The 16,314-nt window shown below is 43.4% G+C and overlaps 5 protein-coding genes across 5 annotated transcripts; 3 read left to right on the top strand and 2 right to left on the bottom strand.

Moving 5' to 3' along the window:
- Nucleotides 1-312: 312 nt before the first annotated feature.
- On the top strand, nt 313-1,527 carry SAMD00019534_021430 (hypothetical protein; the record flags this gene model as incomplete). Its single annotated transcript, XM_012902734.1, has 3 exons — nt 313-776; nt 848-1,109; nt 1,192-1,527. Coding segments are annotated over 3 exons (1,062 nt in total), but the record flags the coding sequence as incomplete, so codon positions are not given.
- Nucleotides 1,528-1,837: 310 nt separating this feature from the next.
- Nucleotides 1,838-5,692, top strand: SAMD00019534_021420 (hypothetical protein; the record flags this gene model as incomplete). The annotated part of the gene is made up of 9 exons (XM_012902733.1): nt 1,838-2,002; nt 2,118-2,319; nt 2,388-2,665; nt 2,754-3,077; nt 3,155-3,736; nt 3,814-4,144; nt 4,228-4,616; nt 4,687-5,423; nt 5,500-5,692. The coding sequence occupies 9 exons, from the start codon at nt 1,838-1,840 to the stop codon at nt 5,690-5,692; spliced, it is 3,201 nt and encodes a 1,066-aa protein (XP_012758187.1).
- An 81-nt stretch (nt 5,693-5,773) lies between these two features.
- Nucleotides 5,774-7,468, bottom strand: SAMD00019534_021410 (hypothetical protein; the record flags this gene model as incomplete). The annotated part of the gene is made up of 2 exons (XM_012902732.1): nt 5,774-6,628; nt 6,698-7,468. The coding sequence occupies 2 exons, from the start codon at nt 7,466-7,468 to the stop codon at nt 5,774-5,776; spliced, it is 1,626 nt and encodes a 541-aa protein (XP_012758186.1).
- Nucleotides 7,469-8,011: 543 nt separating this feature from the next.
- Nucleotides 8,012-13,821, top strand: SAMD00019534_021400 (hypothetical protein; the record flags this gene model as incomplete). The annotated part of the gene is made up of 12 exons (XM_012902731.1): nt 8,012-8,453; nt 8,520-8,793; nt 8,875-9,154; nt 9,231-9,341; nt 9,400-9,600; nt 9,663-11,137; nt 11,203-11,260; nt 11,337-11,885; nt 11,945-12,226; nt 12,296-12,641; nt 12,722-12,827; nt 12,900-13,821. The coding sequence occupies 12 exons, from the start codon at nt 8,012-8,014 to the stop codon at nt 13,819-13,821; spliced, it is 5,046 nt and encodes a 1,681-aa protein (XP_012758185.1).
- A 2-nt stretch (nt 13,822-13,823) lies between these two features.
- On the bottom strand, nt 13,824-15,847 carry SAMD00019534_021390 (hypothetical protein; the record flags this gene model as incomplete). Its single annotated transcript, XM_012902730.1, has 4 exons — nt 13,824-14,317; nt 14,392-14,549; nt 14,607-15,100; nt 15,359-15,847. Coding segments are annotated over 4 exons (1,635 nt in total), but the record flags the coding sequence as incomplete, so codon positions are not given.
- Nucleotides 15,848-16,314: the final 467 nt, after the last annotated feature.

Here is a 16,314-nt window from a genome sequence, read left to right as displayed (position 1 = left end):
GATGATCAGGTGGTGTGTGGTGTGTTTCCTTTGCTGCACCTTGATGACAAGGCTTCATTAACCACGCAACCTCTGAATGAAACACTGTTGTTCTGGTTGTTGTTGTTATTATCATTATTGGTCTCTTTAATCAAACACACATCACAAAGACACACACACTCTCTCTCTTATTCAATTATCTATCTCTGTCTCAGACCTAATCAAACTATTCATAAGATGGAAGAACCTAGCAAACAACAACTACCCAAAGTGTCTGATAAGATCAAGAACTCATTTATAGTGGATGATACTCCACCGACATTGGATAAACTAGACATAGATTCAAAATACATTCCAAAGCTTCTAGATCCATTGAACACACTATCTACTACCACAACGACTGTTGCTGGTGGCTACAGTATCATCGATAAAGACCTTCAACAGATGTCCAACAACATCATTGACTTGCTTACCAATGGCTTCAATGGAAGGGGTGAGTACGGTAGAGCCAAAGCCACACATCCCTATTTGGCCAGTATTGCTACCTACTACTTCCAACTTAAAGGCAAACGTATCCGTCCCACTCTCATCATGCTAATGTCACGTGCATTGAGTCCGAATGGATGTCTCACATCTGACAGTATCTTGTTGGCTCAGGTCTACGAGATGATGCATACCGCAAGTCTGGTGCATGACGATGTACTAGACGAGGCTACCACTCGTCGTGATATGAAATCAATCAATATGGCCTACTCTAATAAGTTGGCTATTCTTTGTGGTGATTATTTACTGGCAAGGTATGTCCAACCAGGTTGAGGAAGTCCAACTTCCTCCCTCCAGTCACCACCCAACTAACTCAATCTCCTAGATCATCTGGACTGATGACAACTTTAAAGAACCCAGAAGTACATGAACTATTTGCCACGGTACTGGCGGAACTGGTGGAGGGAGAGATCATGCAAATCAAGTCCACTGGTCTATCATTCGATAACTATCTGAGAAAGACCTATTTGAAAACGGCAACATTAATAACAAACGCCTGTCGTTCATCAGCATTACTATGTGGATGTGATCGTGCTACAGTTGACATTGCCACTGAGTTTGGATCAAATATTGGAATGGCACTACAGGTAACTTGTTGTTGTTGTTGTTGTTGTTAGTCTCTATCCTTTTTGATCACTTTACTAATCCACTCACACCAATCACAAACAGATTGTTGATGACCTATTAGACTTTACATCATCACCTGAAGAACTTGGAAAGGATGTTTTGGTGGACTTATCATTAGGATTAGCAACAGCACCAGTGTTGTATGCCGCTGAAGAATATCCTGAACTGGAGGAGATGGTAAACAGACGATTCTCTGCCACTGGCGATGTGGTACTGGCCAATGAGTTGGTTCTCAAGAGCAATGGATTAGTGCGTACACGAGGACTCGCCATTGAATACTGTAACAAGGCCATACAATGTCTTTTACATCTGCCATCATCAGAGTCCAGAGACCTCCTGATCACTCTGGCCCAGACCATGGCAACAAGGAATAAATAACACACAACGGGGGAACTTCAGAGAATGTCAAAAAAAGGCGCAAATTGTCAACATTTGTTTTTTTTCGCACATTCAGTCTCATGGGTGGACACCTCGTTGTTGTTGCACTCTCAGTGCCACGACGCGTAGTGAGTGTGAGAGAGAAGTGATCACAGACCTGTATTCTGTACTTTACACAACAACAACAACAACAACACATAGTAGTTAGTAGTAGTAACAGGTCGGTTCATCAAACATATATAATCATACCCATTTTTTTATTCATCATCATCATCATCATCAAGAAGACGAAGAATAGATAGATTGAAAGATGGAGCAGATACCCCAAGAGTTTATCAACACGATCATGGCGTTGAGCAGCCCAGACACAAACACTATCCGTGTGGCTGAGGAGAAGTTCAACTCATACAAGAGTCAACCAGATCAACTGGTCAGCTGTCTATTGTTTCTCTTGGTCAACTCGACTGAACCAGTGGTACGTCTTCTCAATATAATTGAACAAAGACAAAGAGTCTTAGAGTCTTACCATTATAACCACTTTCTCTTGTCTATCTACGACGCACAACAACAACAACAACAACAAAACACAGCTCAAGGAGTACTCTTCGGTCCTGATCCGTCCGCTTATCACACCTACACACAAGGACACGCTTTGGAGTAAGATCTCAAGCGACCTTCAAAACAACATCAAGATTCAACTGCTTAGATGTCTGCGCAGTGAAACCTCTAAATCGATCAGACACAAGGTCGTCAACATTGTCAGCGCTATTGCACCAGAGCTCATCAGCAAGAGTAAGTAGTAGTTTTGCAAGATGATAGAGTGAGTAGCTACTCACATACATACAAATGTAATACTACAGATGAATGGAGCGAATTGATGGGATTCTTGATCGAGGAGGCCAAGTCACCCAATGAGAACATGAGAGAGTCTGCCTATTTGATCATCGGACAGATGATTGGAGAGATCGAGTCGATCATCAAGCCACATATAGGACTCTTCAAGGGCCTCATTCAACAAGGTCTCTGCGACAGTTCAATCATCGTCCAGATTGCTGCCTTGCGTACCATCTCCACCTTTGTCAACATGAGTGATGTCGACAAAACTCAATTCCAACCACTCATTCCACTTATGCTTGCCGTATGTCATTGTTAACAAACAATATCATCAATCAAACAAGTACCATACTAACTAAAATATATATATATATATATTCTATCTGTCACAGACTATTACCAAAGCAATTGAAACTAATCACGAGAACAGTGCTCAGGATGGTATCGTGGTGTTTATCGTCATTGCCGAGTCCAAGCCATCATGGCTCGCCAAGGAGACCCACACCATCATGAAGGCATTCTTTGAGATTATCAACTCTGATATGGTCGAGGAGGAGACCAAGCACTTTGTCATGGAGTTCTTCCTGGCCATTGCAGAGAGAAGAGCAAGCATCTACAAGATGAACCCTGCCTATCTGACCTCATTGGTCCAGATCATGTACAAGTGGTTGTCCACCAGAGAGGACATCAGTGTAGAGTCATGGAACCAGTTGACTGTATGTATATCGATCGATCAATCATATAAAGATCTTAACTCACACCACACGTCCAATCCAATTACAAACTCTTTTAGAACGAGACTGATAACTCTGATGATACATCGGATGCCGATGTTGCCCAAGACGCATTCGATCGTCTTTCGTTGGCAATCCCAAAGAATATGCTCCAGGCGGTCTCTGGCTTCTTGCCATCGTTAATCAAGTCCAACTTCTGGGGTGATCGCTTTGCCGCACTGATGAGCATTACTATGTTCTGCGAGGGATGCAAGCACCAGCTGAAGAATAACTTGGAGAGCATGCTCAATCTGATCCTGCCACTGGTCAACGACCCAGTACCACGTGTCCGTTGGTGTCTCTTCTTCTGTCTCGGTCAAATGGCCACAGACTTTGAGCAGGACATTCACGCTCACTATCAGATCCTGTTCCAGACAGTGTCGATGATCGTCTCCGATCCAAACCCCCGTGTGCAAGCAGTCGTTTGTCTGTTCCTGTCGACCTTCCTTGAGGAGTTTGACAAGGAGAAGCTGACACCCCACACCAACAGTCTGTTTGGATACCTTTCACCACTGATGCAGTCCTCTCACTTCTCTGTCGCTGAGAATGCTTTGAGTGCCTTCTCCAGTATCGTCGAGTGTATCTCTGAGGACTTCCTACCAGTAAGGAGATCACCAAACATCATATCGATTGATTCATTATTCAACCATTCATACTGACTATCTTAACATTGATATAGTACTATGACAGCTTTATGCCATTCTTGACTGGTATACTCCAGAATCATACATCAAAGCAATCCAGAACTCTTAGAGGAAGAGCACTAGAGGCAATCAGTTTGATTGGCCTTGCTGTCAAGAAGGAGAAGTTCGCCAATGACCTCCACCAGATCCTTACCTTCATGTCCAGTCAGCCACCCTTTGAGTCTGACGATCCTCAAATTGACTTCTTCCTCAGAGCCTGCACCAGGTTCTGCCAATGCATGGAGAAGGATTTCAAGCAATACCTTGGTTTCTGCATGAAGCCAATCCTTGGTGCCATCAACGCCAATGTTGAGATTGTTTCAACAGGTATGTTATCATCATCATTACCATCATCATCAGTGCACTGTCCATTGTTTACTAAATGTTATTCTTCTCTCTCTCACACACAGAATACACTGACGATTATACCGAGGAATCGATCAGCGACAACAGCGCAATGACCGTTGAGAACAAATCATTGGCACTGTCCATGTTGGTGATCTACTCGACCATCCTCAACGAAGAGCTCTTTGAGTACATCGACACATTGTACAAAGAGGTCGTACCACTCATTGACTATGAGTACAACGAAGACATCAGAACCAACGCTGTTGCTCTTATGCCATGTCTGCTCAGGATCTCCAAGGCCCACTTTGAGAAGAAGATGTCTGCCCCCAACGGTGCCAAGGTCCCATTCACAAGTGAACTCTTCAACAACATCCTCTCGAAGCTCCTCGTATCCCTTGATACTGAGTCAGTATCAGAGATCATTGGTGAGAAGCTAAAGGTTATTGGTGAAGTATGTATATATATATATTATATATGTTTATATATTCTTATGCTAATCATTATCAATCCTCCTTCCAAAGTGTATCGAGGTTATGGGCGAGAAACATCTCACTGATGGTCAGATGAGAAGTATCTTCCAATCAATCATCAAGACTTTGGACTCTTTGGACGAGATGAGAATCGAGCTGGAAGGTGATGTTGATGAGGAGGATGATGATCCACAGATCAATGCCGAGATGCAGTTCCTCGAGGATGCCTACAACTTCGTTGCCATTGCTGTTGGAGACATCATTATCACAAGCAAGGACTCGTCTGTGGTTCATCTTCAAGAGATCCTTCTCGCCAACATCTTGGCCAGAATCACTGGTGACGAAGACTCTGACCAAGTCAAGTCATCGATGCTCTGCATCATGGACGACCTGATTGAGTACGGTGCACCCAACGTTGGCCCCCTTTATGCACACATCATCAATCCCCTCCTCAAGTCGTGTCACAACTCGGATGTATCTGTTAAACACGCCGCCTCATATGGTTTGGGAATGGCCGCTTCCAAGGCACCACAACACTTTGCTCCCTTTGTCATTGGAGCAATCGAGGCATTGAACATGCTCGTCAGCATGACAAATGCCAGACACGAAGACAACTTAGAGGTGACCGAGGGTGCCGTCTCTTCGATTGGCAAGATCATCAGATACTGTGGTGCTCAGCTTGGTGACATGCTCGGCAAGATCATCCCATTGTGGTGCTCTCATCTCCCAGTTCAAGACGAATCTGAGCGCAAGGCAGTTCTTGACAATATGCTTGAGCTCATCAAATTGTAAGTTATTATTATTGGTGGACCATCACCAAACAACCATTCAGACAGACTCTAACATATTTCAAAACAACTATAGGAATGGAAGTTTCTTTGGCCAGAAGGAGTTTGTTGTTGCTTTGAGAGTCATCATTGATGCAGTCCAGAAAGAGTATCTGCCTGATGACAAGAAGGACACTGTTAAGCAGTTGTTGGTTGGACTACAGCCACTTGGAATCTTGAACCAAGTGTCCCAGGCCGACATTGAAGTCCTCCAGAAAGCTTTGCAATAAAACACACATACAAGTTTATTATTATCTCATCCGATTGTTATGTCCTTGACTGACTGACTGATTGATTGATTGGTTGGTCTTTTAATGGCCAACAAGCTCAAGCAACAACTTCTTGTAATCTCCAGAGCAATCGTTGGAGATGTGGTGATGCAGAGTCTTTCCATAGTTGACAAGATAGACCTTCTTGAGCTCTGGCATGAAGGGTTGACAGTAGATGACGTTACGGATCAGCTTGTCATCGTTGGTACCAACACCAGCCATGGCCTTGTTGAGGATGGAGGCAAAGTATCCGAATGAGTCGTTGGCAAAGAAGAGGATGGCTTGCAGACCCGATCTGATGTCCAGCGAGAACTCGCTGTCAATCACCTTGGAGAGTGGGTTGTGCTTGTGCATTGTTGGGTAGACGCGACACAACTCACGAATGTGCATAAAGTTACGCTTGGCCAGGATGTTGATAAACACCTTCTCGTCAGTGCCAACGCGACCTTCACCAGCATAGTACAGCTCATCAACGTCTCTGATGATCAGGTTTGGATCGACAACCCACGACTCATCACGGAACTCGAGCAGCTTCTCCAAAAGGTGCTTGTAGTGACCAGAGGTCTCGGACGACACCCAATGATGGAGACTCTTGTGGTGCTCATTGTTGAAGATGTTGAATATCCTTTGCTTCTGAGCATTGCTTCTGGTGACCAGGATCTCAGTCAAGGCATGCTCGTTGGTGCCCACACCCTTCATGGCGTCGTAGAGGATCTCGGCGTCATAATAGGCTGGGTCAGTCAAGAGGTCCACCAAACACTTCTTGAAGTTTCCAGAGGTCTCTGACTTGATATCCTTAATGAGGTCTCTGTAGATGGTGCTGCTGTACACACGAACAATCTCCATACGCTCCTCCAAGTTACGGTTTCCAATGATCTCAACCAAAGTATGCTCATCCTAAGTTTGTTTGTGTTGTTAGTAGGTGTTGTTGGTGGACCTGAGAGATGCTTCTTGTCAATAACATACCGTTCCAATTCCCTTCATGGCACGTCTAAGTTGATCAGCATCTCTTCTGAGATCGTGTCTGATGGCACAGGGCATCACAAAGGCAAAGGCAACGGGTGGAGCAGCTACGGCCATCACTGGTGCAACAGCGACACCAACTGCGGCCACTGGAGCAACTCCAACTGCGGCAACTGGAGCAACTCCGACTGCTGGTGTTGCAACTATAGGGGAGCCTGTTGCGGGTGGGTAGCCTGGTTGGGCAGGTGAATAACCTGGCTGAGCAGATGGGTAGCCAGCAGGAGGGTAGCCAGCGGGTGGATAGCCTGGCTGCTGTGCGGGTGGGTATCCCTGTTGTGGAGGATAGGCACCTGGCTGTTGTGGTGGGTAGGCACCTGGCTGCTGGGCGGGAGGGTAGCCCTGTTGTGGTGGGTAGGCACCTGGTTGTTGAGGTGGATAGGCACCTGGCTGTTGCGGTGGGTAGGCACCTGGCTGCTGGTAGGCACCTGGTTGCTGAGGTGGGTAGGCACCTGGCTGTTGCTGCTGAGGGTAAGCCTGTGGGTAGCCTTGAGTTTGGTAGGCACCTGGTTGTTGTGGAGGGTAGGCACCTGGCTGCTGAGGTGGGTAGGCACCTGGCTGCTGATAGGCACCTGGCTGTTGTTGGTAGGCACCTGGCTGCTGAGGTGGATAGGCACCTGGCTGTTGTGGAGGGTAGGCGCCTGGCTGTTGCTGTGGAGGGTAGGCACCTGGGTAGGCACCGTAGCCTTGTGGATATCCTGATGGTGGTTGGGACATGTCTTATTGATTTATGTATATATAAGTATGTATATTATGTGTTTTAGATTTAATGAATTATGGTGATGTTGAAAGTTTGCGATCAAGATGAATGTGTCAGTTTTTGTTGTGGTCAAAATTAATATCGGTTTGTGTGTCTAAAAAAGGGTGGCACCCTATCGTTCACTGTGGTCGATTGTGTGTGGAGCGCATCATTGTACAACACAACACTATCCTGGTTCTTCCAACTAAAAGAATAATGATCATTATTTAAATATATTGCCTTGACTTTGAACTACAACGAATATTGATTCCATTGTAATCCTGGCGTTTGGCAAAGATTCATTTCCTACTTGTACCCTTACCCTACCATAAAATCTGTATTTCTCTTAACACCTTGCTACAATCTGATTAGTTGAACTTGAATGTAATCGCACATACTTGTTAGAAAATGAGACTTGTAAAATGAGTGGAGTCTGTTTTCCAAGAACAACACTTGTTCTTCTCTCAGAGTCGACACCAATATTTCTAAGACCAACAACAACAATAACAAAGATAATAACAATGAGCAACAAATCTAAACAATTTATACCTCCATACAAGTCTAGCGGTGGCAGCGATCACTCACAGGGCAGCGGGAACAATGCCTCAAATAGTGCTTCTAGTAGTCCCGCTGGTGGTCCTCTAAAGACTACAAAAGATAACTCACAACAAAGGCAGCAACAGCAGCAACAACAGCCCACAAAGAAACAACGTGTTACATCGCCTGATCATCACCATGGGGACAATTTCGACAACAACAACCACAACAACAACACATCGACTACTGCTGCTCACCATTCACGAGTCTTACACAACGCTACAACCTCGAATCAGACACCAGCACCATCATCAGTACCGACCACTACTCTGAAAGACTTTACACCAATGACCTTTGACAGGAACGCAACTGCATTGATGACAATTCTCAATCCACTTCATGTTCAATTGGGCAACTATATATACAGTTTGTATCCAGTACTTGGTATGCACCTTTAGTTGAGAAACCTATCTAACATTCTATCGATTATAGTACCTGATCCCCCACAGTTCAAGAGATCAATGCAGAAGATCATGGTAGCAAGCGAATCAAAGAGAACTGCCTTCCTGGAGGAGCTGAACAACCTGCTTCTGAACGACTTGGCACGGCTAAAGATTTGTCTGTCACCTGTCAGCTCCTCTCTCAGCGATCGTTCCACCTACTTCTCAGACAGCTTCATCAAGATACTACTCTCTGTACCCAGTCTACAGTGTCATTTAGTCAATTTACTGTTGGAGAAGGCGATGGAAAACATTCACAATACAGAGTATGAATTCTACAATACAACATAGGAGTACGCCAGTAGTTTGAACTAACAATCTTACCAACCTACCTCTATGTTATTCAGTGACACATTCCAGCATGCCAAGCAGATATATGCACAATTCCGATGGATGGAGAACCTTCAAGATAAAGACTTGACAATCAAGCTTATCCAACACCTGGAGGTGCTTCAGTGTAATCCATCACTGAGGAAGGATCTGATCAGTTTCATGCCAGAGATTATCGATGACTCTGGACACGCATGCACAGTCGAGGCTCTTTTGAAGATCATCGAAGAGGACAGTTCCTACACTATCACTGTATTGGACTCACTTGGTAGTTTAACATTGAGTTCAAATCTAAAGGTAACTTGCTTAACTATCAAATAGTCACTTCAAAGAATGTTGTTTAGTTGGTCTAACATTGAATCACCACCAACAGACCCAAGCAAGAGAGAAGATATTCAAGTGCCTTGGCTCAGCATCATTGGAGGAGTTACCAGTCATTATCAACTCACTATTACAATCAAACTCAAAGAAGGAATCCACAGACGTATGTATCTTAACAATAATTCAAACAGTAGACTTACATAATGAATGATTCATCATAGACAATCAAGCAACTTAGAATCAATCTACAGTTTCCACCCAAGTTTATATACAGCTCGAGCTCACCTCAAAAGTTCAAGAGCAATGATCCAAAGAGATCCTCTGGTGAGTCATTCGTTGTGGATTCACTAAAGACCAACTTTAGGTTCAAGAAGGACCTCTGTACAGCATTTCTCAAAGAGATCAGTTCAATCAATGATAACGTAAGTAGTTTCAACTAGCTCAAAGTTGATCATCAACTTATTTAACACAACAACTATTACAGTCCTATCAGGTGATTGATATGTGGCTTTTGTTCATCATCTACTCATTTTGGGGAGCCCCAAAGGACATTGAGACATTGTTCAAGAAGAAGATATTGAATGGACAGTTCACCAAGTCCCTGTTGATGTCAAGCATATGCAATCATGCCAGTGCACTCAAGGAGTACTCAAAGTCATTCCTTTCACTCTGCGACTGCTTCTTGCGATCGTTCGACCCTCGCATCAGATCATTTGGTGTCACATTCTACGTCTATCTTTTCAAGTCCTTTGAGGAGCGTTACTATCAACAGGATATCATTGAATCACTGATTACACACATTGGCAGTGGAAATGGCAGTGAGGTCGATGGGGCAATAGAGGTGCTCAACATCATTGCCAAGAGCAGCGTCGAGCAATTGCTTCCATACACCTCGTACATCAAGGGCATCCTGGATCACATTGACTCTTTGGATGAGAATCAAATCAGACAACTGTTTCAAGTGTTTAGACAGTTGGCCTACATCACTAGGATTGAGGACAACCCACTCACCTATACATTGGAGCCAAACAACTTTATCTTTGGTGACCTTGAGATCTTCTCCAGGAAGCAGATCACAAACACTCTGACCAAGTACAAGAAGATTGGTATCATTGCACTCTGCGCACAGATCCAACGACTGGCAATTATTCCACCAGCCTTTGAGGCAAAGCGTCTTGAGAGGGAGGCCCACAACAAGGACATCAAACCAATCGACATATCTGATGATCTCTACGCCACAATCATCTCCATCCTCGAAACAATACTATCTAATTGCAAGACCTCCAAGTTGGCCACCGCCTATCTCTATGATGAGATTGTCAACATCTACACCAACAAGCAACAACAACACTTTAGCATCAAGGTGGTCAAGTGGGTGGCTGATCGACTCGAGGCCGATCTCCGCGACAACTTCCTTCAGGATCATCTCTCTCGTGATGGCGATGACCTCTGGTTCAATGAGGAGAACGAGTCCATTGCCGTGATCATCCATCCCAACCTCGTAGAGGGTGGACAGAGCCGTGAGAAACTACTTTGTCTGTCCAGCCACTTTAGGTTGCTCCAGACCTTTGTGCGAGCCATCTCGCCGCAGTCCTCTCTCGACCAGATCGAGACTCTGTTTATGTGCCCAATCGCAATGTTTAGTCTGGACGTATTCGATGGTCTCCAGGTCTCTAAAGAAAAGGACACATACGCCCTCTCACTCTTTTACGCCATCAACTGGGTCAGGGAGCTACTGAATGGATTCTCCACACAGACACTCACACTCAGTCAGAAGAAGCTGCTCAAGAAGATCGACAATCTTATCTGCCTCGAAGAGAGACTGGAGACAGTGCTGTCCCACTGCTATGCCTTTGTCGTACCCTATGGTACATTCAACTCTGATCAGAGGAAGAGTTTCTCGATCGATTTGACAAAGATCAAGAAGAAGAAGGAGACCAATCTTCTATCTGAAGGAGGGTAAGTTATCTGTTAACACGTCATTTAAAAGAAATAATACTTACACGCCTTATTCAATCATCAAGACTCGAGGACCTACAGCCATACACAAAGTTAGTAAGGCCACACTTTAGACATTTGGATGTAAGTTTTAGTCTCACATTGACCTCAGCTATCTAACAACTCTATTGACAACAAGCACATACACAATACATTATAGCTCAATGCCTTATCAATTCTCCAGATGAGTACCAAGACTGATAGTCAAGAGAATGTAATCATTGACATGGAACCAAAGGAACTTCACTACCTGCTGGATGACTTGTACACCAAGTTGGTGATATTGACAACTCCAGAAAAGGTCAACCCTCTGAACAACTCTGCACCAAAGCAACAACTTCCCTACACCTTCTTCGATCTGATTGAACGATTGAATGGTGTGTTCCCTGCATTCTGCACCTATCTTGACCGACTGGTCAAGCTTTTGCCAACACTGAGCGACAAGATTCACACACTCACCCAGCAGCTGGACTCACTTGCTGTTCAGATCAAGAAGTTAAATGCAGAGAGCAAGGACGATAGTGATGCCCCCGATAAAAAGGATCGTGATAGGCTCAAGAAGACTCAACAACGACTTCAAGAGGAGCTTCATCCAAAGGCACTTGAGCAGGCCTATCTGACATCATGCTCCAGCATCATATTCAAGTGCTTCGAACAGATATTCCTCTATGTCTATATGTGCTCAGATTCAAACAGCAAGATGTTCAACGTAAGTACCAACCATACAAACACCTGGTTCTTGTTTATTAATATCCAACATCAATCTAGCAACTGATAGCTAGCATAATGGAGAACTCATTTGTAGGCAATACCAATGTGGCGCGAACACAACAACCTATTGGAGTCCAATTATTTAGAATAATTGGATACTTTGAAGGGTTCTGGCCCAAGTTCATCAAGTATGGTCAGTTCAAACCATTGTTGAGCCTCCTCCAGTTGTTGATCGCCTTGTTTGAGAACCCTCTGTTCAGCAAGCAGATGTATCTCAGAAAGAACATTAGCAACTATGCATACACTGCCCTTTCAACAAAGTGGCCTCACAAGATATCCGTAGGTTATCAAAGAGAAAAGATAAGTATTATTATTATTAGGTCTACTGACCTATTACTTTCTTATTAGGTGGCATCGATTGGATTCTTTTTGAAGACATACTTCCAGTACAGTGATGACCAGATGAATGCATTGGGCAGCATGGCAGTCAGCCATTACAACTTCATCGTTCATCAAGACAATGAGCAGGCAAAGAAGAAGTCACCCAAGAAGAAATCACCCAAAAAGAAATCAAAGAAGGATGATTCCGACGACCAGGAGATGGAGGATGAGCAGCAGGAGGATGTGGATGACAACGAGTCGCCAGCCATCATTCTCCCAATGTTGACAAACTCATCATCCATCGTCTTCTTCAAGACGATATTCGCTCATCTTACAGAGTGTCTTGTCAATTTCAAGTTCTCCACATCAAGCGGTAAGTAATCGTGTGTGGTACAAGTGATTTGAATCATTATCCCTAACGACATCATCCATCCCTTCACAATAACATTACAGACCCAGAGGTGATACTTGCTTGCCTGGACAGTTCTATCAAGATCTTTGTCAACTTGGTCAATTTCACAAAGAGAAGAGAGAACTTGTTCCTTGTAGAGTCACTCAAGTATGTTTGATCAATAACAATAACGTCGTTTGAGTCATCAACTAACAATCACCTCGCATCATCAAATCTTAGGAATGGAAAGGAATATATTATCACATTCACCAAGCAGGTGATGCCAGTACTCAAGGAACTCCTACAGTACAACACCAAACGAACCATTGAGATGATAAGAGCATTCCAACAAGGAACACGAACACTACAGCACATTTGTACACATGGAAAGAACAAGAAGGAGACAGCCATCACCAGATTGGTACCAGTGGTCAAGAAGGCAGTTGAATCATTCCAGGTCGCAGTCAGACTGGTCCTCACAAAAATGGGCTGTCTCAACGCATTTACATCAGGTACTCTCCAGAAGAAGGACTTGAAGGGTGGACAGATGAAGGAGGTTGAGGAGGAAGAGGAGGAAGAGGAGGAACCAGAATCTGATGAAGAGGAGAAGATGAAGAAGAAGAAGAAGAAGAAGTCGAGCAAGGAGAAGAAAGAGAAGAAAGAGAGGAAGAGTAAAGAGAAGAGTGGAAAGAAAGACAAGAAGAAAGACAAGAAGAAGAAAGATAAGAAAAGACAAGAAGAGGAAGAAGATCAAGTTGAAGATGAAGAACAAGTGGAAGATGAAGAGCAAGTGGAGGATGAAGAGCCATTGGATGAGGACTCGATTATGGACGACGAAGAGGAGAATAACACGCTTAGGCTCACACCTCTGACTAGAAAGACGTCAGTCTCTGATAATGAAGAGAGGAGCAGCAACGAAGACGACGACACTGATGGTGCAGGCATTGGTGAAGAGGCCGAGGAAGGCGATGAGGAGGAAGATGGCGAACCTGACTCTGAGGGTGAGGGTGACAGTCTGCACTCTGAAGACGACGACAACGATCAAGATGAAGATGATGAAATAGAAGAAGAAGACGACGACGAACAAGTAGCCAACGACAAAGAGGACGATGATGACTCTGAGGAATTTGAATTCAACAGTGATCAGGAAGATGCATCCTAGGACGCAGCAGCCACTATCTTCATTATTACTTCATAAACATCATAAAGTACAGCGAATGTAAAGTAGATTAGTACAATGTGTCGTGTGCTGTACAGTGAGCGATGCAACGGGAGAGGTATTGGATAATGGGAGTACTGTTTCCTTGAGCGAATGAGCATCCACACCATGAATAGACCAGATTGGAGGTTCAAGCCAAGGCTGGCGCCCACCTCCATCACAACAAGGAATCCCTTGGGGTTGAGCATTGCCACCATCAAGATGAACCCAAATGCAATAAAGTAGAGGATAAACTCTCTAATCCTGAATCTGATGCTTAGACCATCCAGGGATTGTCCTTCTTTGCTGTCCAAAAGCTGGTTGAACCCATTGATGTTACTTTGAATCTTTCTCTTGATGTTACTTCCGCATGACCTCTCTTTGAACTCATCCTCAGAGTCATCAGTTGAATCATATGATTGTAGACTCTTCTTTCTCCATGATACAGAGAATCCATCAACTGTAATATTGTGATAATCAATAAGTTAGGTCTTTAAACTTTGATGGTTCTCTGTCTCTCTCTACTTAACTTACTTGTCTGTTTGTATCCAGTACCCATTGTAATAAAACTGATTGTAATGGAAACAACAATAAATATATCAACGCAAGTTGCAATCCAAAGGTATTGTGGATATGATGTCTTGATAACATCCATCAATGGAATAGTTGCAATCTCTTGATGATTTCCAGCACTAAGAATGATCGTTAATGTTTAGTTTGATCAAAAAGTATGGTATTGTATAACTTACTCATAAAGGTTTGGATATGAAGGATCATCTGGTATTGGCATCTGTGGTATGATACGTAACAAGAACCAGCACCAAAAGACATTGAGTACATATACAGTTGTCAATCCTGAACCAACTGCTGCGTAGCACTTCATCATCTCTCGACGGTTGAACTTGATCTTGGGGAACACCACAGGGATCACACCGGCAGCACCACCAAGTGCCACTGTAGATATAAGGAATGAACGTCCAACGTATGCCCAATCGTTGGAGATGTGTAGTTGGACATGTTGAGCCACCACTCCAGTGATCAGTACAATGACAATAAGTAGTGATCCTTTGGCAAAGGTGAATACTGTAATGATGTGTTGCAATACCTTGGCTCCAAACACAACGATCAATGAGAATGTCACTATTAATGGTAGTATTATATAATGCATTGATACACCAATTAGTTTGCCATATGCCATTGATGCTGCCAATCCATATGATATCATGATTGACGTACTATATATTTTTGTATAACTATTGTGATTAGTAATCTAATGATACTCGTAGTCGTCGTTTTATACTTACAAATGTAGTATAACAGAGAAGATGAATGCATAATGTGAATACTTGGACAAGAACTTTAGACCAAGATAGTGAAGGTTGGGAGTATGGTCTGAATGTGAACTTTGTATCTTTGGTTGTTGTGATGACAATCTCTGGTTATCTCTTGATGATCCCAAGTCAATCGAGTCTATCTGTGATAGACTAATGTCATCTAATATAGTTCCATTGTCTTGAGCCAAATCGATTGTGTCCTCCTCCTCCAACCTTGAGTGACCAGTGATGATGCCATCATTGCTTCCACTTCTGAATGAAACTGCAGACGCAGACGAAGGAATCAATGAAGAGGATGGTGATACCATATCGCTGTCGACACGAATGGTTGAATAGCATCGCTGTAGTATTTCAATTAAGAAGAACAATGACAGAAGTTGCATGAAAAAGCAAACGGTATATGATCCAAAGAACGGTGTGAAGCCACTCTGTGACAGCTTGACGGGCAGACCTAGAATGCCTAGGCCCAGTACACTTGCTATCGTAATGAAGTAGAGATAGGCAAGTGCCATGAACGGTGTCTTCTCGTTTGGGTCGTCAAACACAGTAGAAGGTGTCATATGATTGTCTGTGGCAGAGGCAGCTAGAACCTTATCATATTCATTCTGATCGGTACCACCGACCTTGTCACTGATCCACTTCAACATTACTTGTAATTAATTGTAGTTATAAATGTTGTTGTAGTTGTATTGTTATTTTGTTATTATTGTGTTACCTGTTTTGAGACAAAGTGAAATGATCAAAACGACAACAAATATCTTAATTTATTTGTGTTATTATTAACCATTCTTTGAGGATCACTCTTGATTTATTGTATTCAAAAGGGAGAGTGAATCAATGGATATGTATCTATATCTCTACAATATCTATCAATCTGTAAATGAAGTCGTTTTTGTAAATCATATTGACGTTGATAAGATCAATGATGATTAGGCATTGTCAATATCTGTATCTACAAGAAGTATCTTCAGAACACTCCAAATCTCCCAATCAAAACTAAAAACTTGGAGCATTGAGAAGGGGTCTCAAGCAATAAGGGCTGCCTAACAATGCAAACAACAGCCTTATTGGTAGGCGCTGACCCGTTTATGTTGTTGTTTTAATTAAAGTCGTAAAAGTAGTA

Source organism: Acytostelium subglobosum (genome assembly GCF_000787575.1).
Source record: "Acytostelium subglobosum LB1 DNA, scaffold: scaffold3, whole genome shotgun sequence".
NCBI lineage: Eukaryota > Evosea > Eumycetozoa > Acytosteliales > Acytosteliaceae > Acytostelium > Acytostelium subglobosum.
Note: the sequence above shows the minus strand (reverse complement) of the source record. Positions and strands in the feature narration are given on the sequence as shown.